Below are 12,500 nucleotides of genomic sequence, written 5' to 3' on the forward strand. Positions count from 1 at the left end.
CTGTACAGGTCCAGTCTGACGTCATGCATGGCCGACACCAACTTGGATGACGTCAGAGCCTCACACTTGGTCTTGGCCTCCGAGCCGCAAGTCTCGGTTAGCGCTGCACCGAAACCCTTCACCAGGGCGTAGGTGGACTGGATGTAGAAGGGGACCAAGGCATCCTGCTTGTATTCGTCGGCGAAGTTCTCCCGGCATGGTCCGGTTTTGCCTTTCCTTTTGAACAAGATATAACAATGGAAATACACTCACAAAAAGCAAAACGAACAATAAAAAACCCGAACCGGTTTCGACAAGGCGTCTTCGTCAGCAATGAAAAATAAATAAAAAGAAGCGTAGACAGAGAGCTAGAGACAGTGTCAGTTAAGAGAAGAAGAACAGAACAGAGTCCGAATGAATGACAATGTTGTTGTACGCCCTTCCCGGCGAAACCATTGGGGGCATGTTCCCGGGTGTTATCCCGACTTTACATGAGATACACAGGTGTATGCGTGTAAAAGACGTAATAATTAAGCCACCTGCACTTATGGCAGAATGACCGAGGTCTTTTACGCGCCATGGTGGTGACACGGGTCGGGACATGGATACCGTCTCTGAGTCTACATGAAGTAGACTCGTGTCCGTCCAAGCCTAGATTCGAACCCGTACCCTAGGATCACAAGTCCAGTGCTCCACTACCTCAGCTACCCGCCCCCCCCCCCCCCCTCTTCCCCCCTAAGTCAGAGTCTAACGCAACCTAACCTTTTGAAGCTTTTGTTGAGGTAACACTTGAACTTGGCCTCCCAGAAGTGGGAGAGCCAAGGGTTGGCAGTGGTGGACAGATCGACAGCGGTGAAATATTCCTCGAAGGGTTTGTCGACAGCGATTTCCTGGGCTAGAACTAAGGAGCCTTGCAGGCGTGTTCTACCTTGAATGATGTCTTCGCGCCTTCCCCATGTTTCACTGCCTGAAATACAAATCACATACGGTTTACACACTTTTCACTGCCTGAAATACACATCACACTTTTACCTAATAACACAAAATTAATTAGCATCTGCATTTTACCTAAAAGCAGGAAGTTATAAACGTATTTTATATATAAACTGTAAATTGTCATCTGCATTTTACCTAAAAATAGGAAGTTGTTATCTACATTTTACCTACAAACAGGAAGTTGTCATCTGCATATTACCTAGAAACAGGAAGTTGTCATCTGACGTCAGCAGCGGCAAGATGGCGTCCATGAGCTTGTTGACCTCCACAGCGTGCAAGACGACCACCACGACCCTGGCGGCGCTCTTGTCGCGCAGCTTGTCCACGATGTACTTGTACTGGCTCACGTCGGCCCTGGGTGATAATAATAACAATAATAGTAAGAAGAAGAAGAAGAAAAAGAAGAAGAAGAAGAAGAAGAAGAAGAATATTGAACATTTATTAAACGCTCTTTCTCACCAGAGCTCACGGTGATGTACAAGAGCAAAGCGAGCGCACGTGCGCTCGCACGCACACACGCACGCACACACAGACGCACGCACGCGCGCGCGACACCCGAGAAGTTTTTTCTATTTTATTCATCTTTCCACAGCGACCACCTGTCTATAACGACCACTTTCGGCTGGTACTGTTGCAGGCCGTTAAAGACAGGCTCGACTGTACAAACAAACTGTTTCAGCTTGAAAGCACTTACTTGGGAGTATTGGCGATGCTCTGCGCGATGCACACCGTGCGTCCGTTGCTGGTGGAGGTGACCTCCTCCTGCAGCTTGTTGTAGAGCGCCGTGGCGTAGGCCGTGCTGCTGTCGTAGATCACCTGGATGTAGTTGGCGCCCAGCCTCTCCACGATGTCGAGCATCACCTGAAGAGAGGACGCATTTGTATCCCAATACTGGGAAATTTGTGTCGCTTCCTCCCAATCTGGAAATCTAGCAGCTTGTTTAGGTCTAATGAGCCACCTGTACTTATGGCCGAATGACCAAGATATTTTATCTTTTTCTTTATTTGGTGTTTTACGTCGTTTTCAACCACGAAGGTTATAATCGCGACGGGGGAAAGGGGGAGATGGGATAGAGCCACTTGTCACTTGTTTCTTGTTCACAAAAGCACTAATCAAAAATTTGCTCCAGGGGCTTGCAACGTAGTACAATATATGACCTTACTGGGAGAATGCAAGTTTCCAGTACAAAGGACTTAACATTTCTTACATACTGCTTGACTAAAATCTTTACAAAAATTGACTATATTCTATACAAGAAACACTTAACAAGGGTAAAAGGAGAAACAGAATCCATTAGTCGCCTCTTACGACATGTTGGGGAGCATCGCGTAAATTCTTTCTCGTCCCAACCAATATGGGACTCCCCCTAACCCGCGGGTTTTATGTCTTTTATGTGCCACTGTGGTGACACAAGTCCAGTGCTTGACCAACTGACCTACCTAGCCATGAGTTCACTGCAGGGAGCATAGCATGGCAGGACTCTCTGTTTGAGTTTCCTCTTTAGACAAATACCATAGCACGAACATAATGACCTGAATGCAGATTTCTCCCACATGCTGCACAATGTATAGCGTCATCTGGAGAGAGGACACAGTCGGCCATGAGTGCACTGCAGCGAGCATAGTATAACCAACCAACGCACCTGAGAATGATCAAATACATGTTTTTATCTTGGCTTTTAATAGTTCTCTGACATAGAATGGTTGTATCACTCTATACTGCGGAGTTATCACACTTTACTGCATTACCAAACCTTAGCCCTTGACAGCCGGAAGAAGTATGATAATTCGACCAACACTGAGAAAAAACGTCTGCAGGGGAGACAATCATCTTGCTGCAAATTACACGGGCAATATACAACAGTTGCCTCCCTTTTAAGTTTTTGTTTTTGTTTTTTGATAGATACCTGACACATATTCTGTCAGTCACGGGGTTACACTTTAATAGACGCGTTGCAGTGGCCAGTGCATGTCTGACTATCTAGTCAGTTGTTACGTCCCCTTAGGACCAAATCGCCTATCTTGGGACATGTAGAGTCTTTATGCAATGTTTGTTGTGTGTTAGTGTGTGTGTGTGTGTGTGTGTGTGTGTGTGTGTGTGTGTGTGTGTGTGTGTGTGTGTGTGTGCGTAGTGAGGGGGGGGGGGGGGGGGGGGGGGGGGGGGGGTGACGAAACACTGGACAAAGACATGCACCCAAAGAACACCATAGGATCATGTTATAGTTCTGGAAAGCTGTTGTTGCGGTGTTTCAAAATGAGGCTGAAAGTGAAGATTTTGATGGAAGATGTGAGCTTAGTTTACGAGGAATATGGTTGGTTACCTTAGCCTGTGTATCATCAGCTGGAACTAAGCGTACAAAGGAAGGGTGCTTGTTGCGGTCCGACAGATCTGGGGATGTCGACCCTGGGCTGACCTGTTGGCAGACATCATGAGATCAAATAACATGTATTACGCAGGCGTGTAAACAGACTCGAGAGGACAGTTGCAAACTCATGAGATCAGAGCAATAGGAAGGAGGGTAAACATAGGACAGAATGATGCGAAGATAACTCCGTCGGGTTTGTATGGGTTGTGGAAGAGTGAATGCCCTTGCCTTTTACTCGCAGACACATTGGAAGGGCCAATCCCTAGCGAGGGGTGTGTCAGAAATAGGTGCACTGCCTGGAGAACGTGTAAAGTAATTTGTCAGAGGTAAAGCAAGGGTATTCACTCTTTCACAACCCATACAAACCTGACAGAGTTATTTCCGAATTCGTCTCTTCGTACCAACAGCACACAAATATAGGCCTAACCCAGAAAGCAACAAAACAAACAAACGCAAAAGGACATTACATTCCTTAGCCTTCGCCCTCTTGTGCATTTTCTTCAGAGGAACATTTTGACAGTAATCTGTAACAGTAAACCATAAGAACCTGTCTTCGTTTAATTGCACACTGACGAAGTAAGTTTCTGTGCAGAAGATTTAACAACTCAATGATTATATGGATAGCAACAAAATCAAGGAGACGTACGGCGAAGGAAATGGTTGGAAAGAAAAAAACTATGCTGATGATTAACACGAACTTGGGACTCCATTTACAACCCATCAACCTGACCCAAAACAAACTTCAGTCACAGAGAGGTTGGGCTTCGCGTGTTGAACAAGGCAACCAACGCGTTCATGCTCGTAAGTGCTGTTCACATGGCCGACTTTCTACCAACGTTCAAGCGATTTTAGTCGGCGCCAAGTCAAATCAAAATCGCTGCCCACGTGAACATCGCATGCAAACGCTCAAACTATTTTTAAGCGGCGAATTTCGGCAGACTTGAAAGCCACGTTCAGCTGTCGGATCTAGGCCTCTTAATGCGGGAAGAGCTGTTTGGTTAGAGCTAACCAATCAGCAAGCGTTATAAGGAAAGACTGCGCGAAATCTTCGCCAAGGCTAAATCTGTCCTAAATCGAACCTTAATGTTGCTGGGGCCGTTCACATGGCAGGCAACTCGGGGGCGATTTCAAACCAACAAAACTTGGGGAAAAGTGGGTTGAAAGTCTGCCATGTGAACAGTACTTTAGTGTCGAACTTTGTCTTACCTGCACAAAACTCGTATCCAGATCGGTCAAGGTATCGGAGGAGGCAATGCTGTTGGCGCTGTAGAATGCCCCCACCACCCCCATCACTTGGCCCCTCACCGCGCTGCTCGTCCGACCGTCCGGCAAAGCCAGCTTGCCAGCGTAAAAGTCCATCAGTTTCTGCCGGACGTGGAGTGGGCTTCCGCAAGTGTTGATCACTATGAGACCGACACGTCTTCCGGGCAGAAAGTTCTGCAATATCCAAGGATAAACAGTGAGCAACTCTTTGAAGATACAGTGGAATCCCCCATTTAAGCACCCCCCCTCCTCCCCCAACTGAAGACTCCCCCCCCCCCTCCCCCCATTTTAAGACCCAGTTTTCTCAGACTGTCTGTTCATAAAAGTGTGCCAGACAGCCAAGTTGAGTTCCTTTAACGGCTTAGAAAGTTTGAATAAAATGACACGGGAATGAGTGTTTTAGTCGGGGTACGAAAATGGGTGCAATCATTTTGTTGCCGAGTTTATACATTCCAGCAAAGGCTGAAGTCTGTATAGATGTGAGAAAGAAACAGCACATGTGAGTAGAAATTTGAGACTTCCTCGTGAATGGTTGAGGAGCAATTTGAGACTTCCTCGTGAGTGGTTGAGGAGCAATTTGAGACTTCCTCGTGAGTGGTTGAGAAGAAATTTGAGACTTCCTCGTGAGTGGTTGAGGAATTTGAGACTTCCTCGTGAGTGGTTGAGGAGCAATTTGAGACTTCCTCGTGAGTGGTTGAGGAGAAATTTGAGACTTCCTCGAGAGTGGTTGAAGAGCGATTTGAGACTTCCTCGTGAGTGGTTGAAGAGCGATTTGAGACTTCCTCGTGAGTGGTTGAAGAGCGATTTGAGACTTCCTCGTGAGTGGCTGAAGAGCGATTTGAGACTTCCTCATGAGTGGTTGAGGAGGGTGTGGGTGTAGGTATGGGATATGAAGGGGCAAAGGACTATACCCACGGAATACGCGCTATATAAGCTTCTTATTGATTGATTGATTGATTGATTAATCACAACTCACTCTGAACTGTAGCCTTTTCTCGTTGACCTGTTCCACAGCAAAGACGATGCCTTGGGCCAAGTCAGCCCCCACCAACCCCTTCACCTCCCCGCACCCCAGCAGGTCACCCGAGTTCTTCTCGCTCACGGGGACCAAGCCGATGACGTAAAAATCGCCCTCAATGAAAGTGACGTTCTCGCTGACGTCACTAGCACACGTGAGGCAGTCATGGCCGACTTGACACTGCGCAGGAGGAAGCTGGTCCCACGAGAGAGAGGCGCCGTCTTCATCGTAAAACTCGGTTTGGTTCGTGTTCATTGTCAGCTGGTGGTTCTTGAACGTTCCCACCTATTAATGAATAGACACAATGCATAAGAAAATAACATTGGAATGCTGTAACGCAGCCAACGGCAAATCAAAACAAGTAAGGCGAAAATAAAACATTTACTCAAGCTGTCGTACTCACAGAATGAAACGGAACGCACTGCATTCTCTCACCAAGACCGTATACTCGTAGCATCGTCAGTCCACCGCTCGTGGCAGTGAAATTGACTAGCAAGAATAACGCGGTAGTGGTTGCGCTGAGCAGGATAGCACGCTTTTCTGTATCTCTGGTTTTTTTTGGTTTTTTTTCACTTTCTGAGCTTGTTTTTAATTCGCATATATCATATCTATATGTTTGTGGAACCAGGAACCGACAAGGAATAAGAAGAAGAAGTTTTTAAAGGGATTCCGGACATTTAAGTTTTATCATAATTTTCATATATTTAATTTTCAGAGCTGGTTTTTAATCCAAATGTAACATATTTATATGTTTTTGGAATCAGAAAATGATGAAGAATAATAAAGATGAAAATAGTTTTGGAACGTTTTACAGAAACATTATTTTAATTACAATTTTCAGATTTTTAATGACCAAACTCATTAATTAATTTTTACCCCTCAAAGCTGAAATGCAATACCATAGTCCGACCTTCGTCAAAGATTGCTTGACCAAAATTTCAATCAATTTGATAGAAAAATGAGGGCGTGACAGTGCGGCCTCAACTTTTCCAAAAAGCCGGATATGACGTCATCAAAGGCATTTATCCATAAATTGAAAAATATTCCGGAGATATTATACCCAGGAACTCTTGGGTCAAATTTCATGAAGATCGGTCCAGTAGTTTTCTCTGAATCGATGTATACACACACACACACACACACACACACACACACACACACACACACACACACACACACACACATACATACACACATACATACATCACGACCCTCGTCTCGATTCCGCGTCTATGTTAAAACATTTAGTCAAAACTTGACTAATTGTAAAAAGGAGAAGATTAAATTTGAGTAATAGTTAGCCGTATTTAGAGAATGCGGAGAGAAAACAACTCCTCTAAGTGTACGTATTGCACAGTGAAACGTCTAACATTTTGCGATTATATCCGCGAGTCGTTGTACTAAAACAATCAGTAAACAAATTTAAAAAATTGGTTGGCGGTTGGTTTGGACAAAACTCGATTTTAAAGATGGTGACTCGATCACGAAGGATGAATTGTACAAACCATTCTTTATAAAACTATTTTTTTTAACATTAGGCCCTACCTGAGTAAATGCGTAACCTCCACCATTTCCCTTCAGGTTGTGCACCGTATATTTCACGTCATCTCCGCGGTTGATGACGTCACCACTCCCGTCAAAACTGAGCGAGGTCAATCCACCAAAAGAGCTCGATATGGGCACAAAGTCAGTCAGCGAGATGTTCGTATGTTGCATCATGTCCAGAACATCTTCTCGTCCTTGTATGCTGTTACGCAGTGCCGGGCAGACTGTGTGTTCAGTGGGACCGCATTTTTCTGTGTGAAGCGTCTTCAACAGTGATGCCATAACAGCAACGGCTCTGAGCTGATAGCTGATGTACAGACTCATGTTGCTTTCTGAAATCTCTTGGCTGCGTCTTTTATCAGAGTTATCCTCCCAGCATGACGATGATTTCAGTTCGCATTCTACAACCTGCTTAAAGTAACTCTCAAGCCATGGGAGCCTCTGTGCGAACATCGTAAAGTTGGTCTTGTCCCTCCAAAGCTCGGACCAGAATCGGGCAAAGTTCGGCACGCTGGTGTAGGGCGGGGACGTGGTCAGGGCCCCTCGGGCCAGCAACATAACGGTGTTAGCTGTGGCCGAGGTGAGCGCAGCCTGGTTCAAACCCACGGCCTCGCTGAGCACGAGCTGAGTGAAGGTGATCTGCTTGTTGAGAATCTGAACCAGCAGCGATGTGGTGGACGTCCCGGCTAGCACGACAAGACCCCTCACCACGCCGCTGTCTGAGGCCTTCAGCTGTGGGAGGCAAGTGGGATACTTTTGTTTAGGCATTTACGATCATGGGACTCATTGGCTAATAATGACAATCAAGGGAAACACACACGCACGCACGCACGCACGCATGTACGCACGCATGTACACACCTACACACATACACAAGTACGCACGTACGCACACGCACGCACGCTCGCACACACTAACCACACACTAACCACACACACAAATACACACACACAAACACACACACACATACACACACACACACACACACACACACACACACACACTTCCACATATCCCCCCCCCCCCCTAACCCCTCACACGAACAGAAATCTGATTTCGCCACGATGGTCTCACCTGTTCCACAATTTGATTGCCAACTGCAGTGAAGGCTGTCGACCGGGGATCTAGCGGTAGACTAGTGAAAACAGGAACACACACTTGCCTCTCCTTCAACAAGCGGCGTAACTCTTCAGCCGCTGATCTTCCATAGTCGTCGTTGTCGTAGACTATGCCTACGTAATTCCACTCCAGTTGGAGCAGCAGTTGCATTATTACCTGAAACATGAGACGTGTTTACTTTCCGGTTTAACATGCTCAACTAAAGGGACGAAAAAGACATGTTTCACAAAAACGAAACAAAACGAAGCCAAAACACAACAACGACGTTATAAATAAAAGACAAGCACAAACAAGAAAACAAACAAACGAAATCCATGAAACAAAACAGGACACCTCTGAAATTGTGAAAAACTCTCAAGGAGTTTATTTCTTGGTGCAGACAAGAATTCCGTGTGGGCCAAAAACCAACAAAAGGGTAAATTAGAAGAGAAAAAAGTCCAGCTAATATAATTGATTCCGTTTGGCTTCAGAGCCGTGGAAGCAAGACAATTATGCAGCCATCTTGCCGTTTCTTCGCTATAGCATGAAACAGAATGTGATCCTCTCTTCTGTAGAAACGATTTGCAGAGTGTTTACTGAGTAGTTTACAATTGCAACATCAAGCCATTGCAGCTCCCTCTGACTACAACATTTAGAAATACAGAATAGTGAATACCTGCATTTCTGAGCATTTTAATTCCGTTAAAAAATTCGTACTTCAACTTGTACATTGTCAGGCGGAATCACTCTGAAGAAGTTGGAGTGCTTAGACCTGTCCTGGAGTTGCTTCCCTGTAGAACTACCGCTAATTTGCATAACTCTCTGATTGGTTGGCAAGTAGCTGATAAGGCCGGACACTGCCACAGCCTCTGCTGTACGCCCGGGTCCAATCATTCCTGGAGAATAATGTTATAAACATAAGAAATAAACTTCGATATTCTGAATTCGATAAAAAGATGTTTTCAGATTCTTTGAATACAAGAGATGATAAACAAAGCATACCTATCTGTTATAATAATAATAATAATAATTGTCAGTAAGTACTGGTGTCACATGACTGATGTGAACCAGTTGATTGGCTAATGGCGATGCGCTAAAACTGTTAGCGCACTCTTGGAGTGCGCTAACTTTTCCACAGAGCGTATTCTTACGCCCTTTACCTAAGCAAGACTGTGCTCTCATCCTCAGAATTAATTACTGACATGTAGCTTATATTCTCCACAATACCAAATGACCATAAATTCCCTACTTCTCAATTAAAGCAGAAGTGGTTTTTTTTTCTGACAGATTGCATGTGCCTGTGCCACAGTGCGGCTGCCACTGATCTAAAAATAGAAGCCGCTGGGTTTCATCTAATTCTCGCCGACTTGCATAGATTCTTCTCATCGTGTTAGTGGCATGTAGCTTATCATCCACATTACCAAATGATGAGTTAATATAAAATTCCCACCCGCTAGCAGAAAACACAAGTGTTATTCCGATAACGTACCAGCTAGACCAGTTTGGAAGACTGACTCGATCGACTCTGTCATACGTAGCCGCACTGACTACACTGAAATACGACTGCATCAGTTCAGTAAATGAATGGTTTCCGAATTATTATTTCAAGGCAAGAACAATCGTAATCGAAAACGTGTAGGGTTCAGAACGTTCTTACCATTATAAGACTTATTACCAGCGTGCCTCATGCGTGCAGACTCAGTCAGTGCAGACTGCATGCAGTGGTTTGATTGCCCTAGCAGACGACATAAACCCCGCTCAGCAAATTAACATGTTGGGCAAATGTGAACGAAAAAACGATGGGGATATAATACGTGTAGGGTTCAGAGCATTCTTACCGTTCATATTTAGTATCAGACTCCCCGATGAATGAAGATACAACACGAAAATATGCCACATTTGTTTTGAAAATGTGCGAACCGTCGAGTCCCGCGGCTTCGAGTCAATTCAAGGGGAGTCACTCCGCACAGTCAATCCGTCCAAGCTCGACTGGAGGTTTCGAATCGCAAATAATGAAGAGCACAGCCCTTTCTCCGAGTTCAAATGAGGTCTCTCTGAAAGATCATCACTGTTCAGATTAACGCTACACTGGAATTTACCAACAGAAATTAAAATGCGTGTGACGAAAGCACGACACACTTGAGACACCCCACACAAAAGTAGATCTTTACTGTACACGACCTGACCACACAGTTATGCCTATTCAAATGCGCGTTGCAAAATGTGCGTTTGGAATCTTCTTTTTTCTATGGCGGTACTGACAATATCGTTATTGAAACAATCCCAGTGCACTAAGGGATTTATAGAGCAAATCTCGAAAATAATTATTGAACTCAGCGCTATGCGCTTCGTTCAATAATGAATTTTCTCGATTTGCTCTATAAATCCCTTAGTGCACTGGGATGTCTCAATAACTTAAATAATAATAATAATAATAATAATAATAATAATAATAATAATAATAAAACATTCTTTTATAGCGCTGGTCACCGCCAAATAGCAGTCTCATGGCGCTTTACATTAGACATTAAAATTCAACATTTTACATATAAAGAGTTTCCTTGTAGGAAATAACATACAAGCATTACCAAAAAAAAAATTAAAAACTCATAGACAACGACCACTTATAGTTATATAAGATAATCTGGAAAAATTGTTTTTAAAAAGATGAAAATACATAAGATAAGTAGGCTTAATAGACACATAGTTACACCTAAAAAGTCTGACAATAAAACAGAACTTACATAAAAGCGTACAGGGGCAACAAATTAAACAACTAACAACAGGCATACTGTTATCCAACCAATGCACACATGTACCTAATGTGTGTCATGTACCAGTAAACGACATCACCATGTGTAGTAGTGCTCACAAATTGATCGTTAAAAAACGATGAACATTACGAGGCTGGTAGTGAGAAAGAGAACAAGATCAATTAAGATGAAATACTGGGTAAGGCGGCTGGACAGTGAAGCAGAACAAAATGACAATGTTTTAATCACAATCACACCATCCCACGACCTGCACAAAGCATCACTTTAAAAAAAAAACCACCACAACCACCACCAACAAGAACAACAACAACGACGACGATAACAACGACAACAGCAATGACGAAGACAACAACAACGACGACAGCAACAACAACAACAACTACTACTTCAACAACAACAACAACCACTACAATACCAACAACAACAACAACTACAACTACAACAAAAGGCAGAGTCAAGCAATAAAGGGGAAAAAGGGATAAGAGGGGGGGGGGGGAGGGGATGTCTAAAAATAATGTAAAGTACACGATCTAGTAAGACACAAAATAGTTAAAGGTACTGAACTTGTCAAATCCAGGTGCACGGATCCGCCGGGGCTTTTAGTCATACCTCAGGCAGCTATCCGTTAGAAGAACTACCAAGTTTCATTGACTTGCACCCAAAGAGTCAAGAACTGCGATTTTTTTACGAATTAATTTCGTACTCGGACCCGGCTGGTCTTGACCTATTTTTGGATCTAAATTTAGATCAGGTAGATCACCATATCATGCACAAAAAGACACGTCACTAGCAAACTATGTCAGACATCATCATGAGTTTGTGTAAAACAAAATGGAGGCTAGGCCGGAATCACTCAGTTGAATCGAACTCCGACCAAACACCACGTAATAACTAGGTTAATTTATGCACTCGCGTGAACAAGAAACTGTCGAGCTTCACAGATGTCGTCGTTGGGTAGTTTTGGGTTTGTTTTACTACCATAGGAGGATTTTTGAACTGTAAATGCACTCAGCTGCAACAAAAACGCAAAACGAAGGCTGTGAGCTGCACTGTGCCTTTAAAGATGCAGGGTGGTGGAAGGTAGAAAAGAAACAACAAAAGCTGGGATAAAGAATATTTATTTATTTATTTTTATTTACGAGGATTTATATCGCGCACGTATCTCACCACACAAGGCGACTCAAGGCGCATGTTACCTATTAATGCCGGCCGCGTGAGATGGAATTTTTTACACAATATATCACGCATTCACATCGGCCAGTAGATCAACAGCCTATAGTCGCTGCATCCACTTTTCACGGCCTATTATTCCAGGTCACACGGGTATTTTGGTGGACATTTTTATCTACGCCTATACAATTTTGTCAATCGTGGGATATTTAACGTGCATACCCCAATGTAGTGTACATTTTCAAATCAGACAAGAGTTAATCACCAAAGAGTAGATCACTCCTTTGCGAGT

General features: G+C 44.0%; 1 protein-coding gene across 2 annotated transcripts in view; it reads right to left on the minus strand.

Moving 5' to 3' along the window:
* The window catches only part of LOC138968395 (uncharacterized), a 41,759-nt gene that overhangs the window by 13,640 nt on the left and 15,619 nt on the right, over positions 1-12,500 (minus strand). For both annotated transcript variants that reach the window (XR_011456161.1, XM_070340978.1), the window contains exons 3-13: positions 12,474-12,500; positions 8,982-9,160; positions 8,241-8,441; positions 7,167-7,898; positions 5,580-5,906; positions 4,547-4,777; positions 3,296-3,388; positions 1,670-1,836; positions 1,175-1,329; positions 742-946; positions 1-216 (exon numbers count right to left, since the gene is read on the minus strand). The exon at positions 1-216 is cut by the window's left edge and continues 109 nt beyond it; the exon at positions 12,474-12,500 is cut by the window's right edge and continues 90 nt beyond it. Coding sequence is in view for 1 of the 2 variants with exons in the window: in XM_070340978.1 (XP_070197079.1) it covers positions 1-216; positions 742-946; positions 1,175-1,329; positions 1,670-1,836; positions 3,296-3,388; positions 4,547-4,777; positions 5,580-5,906; positions 7,167-7,898; positions 8,241-8,441; positions 8,982-9,160; positions 12,474-12,500 (2,533 nt within the window). In the remaining variant the exon portion in view is untranslated. The remainder of the gene's footprint in view (positions 217-741; positions 947-1,174; positions 1,330-1,669; positions 1,837-3,295; positions 3,389-4,546; positions 4,778-5,579; positions 5,907-7,166; positions 7,899-8,240; positions 8,442-8,981; positions 9,161-12,473) is intronic.

Source organism: Littorina saxatilis, linkage group LG6 (assembly GCF_037325665.1).
Source record: "Littorina saxatilis isolate snail1 linkage group LG6, US_GU_Lsax_2.0, whole genome shotgun sequence".
Lineage (NCBI taxonomy): Eukaryota > Metazoa > Mollusca > Gastropoda > Littorinimorpha > Littorinidae > Littorina > Littorina saxatilis.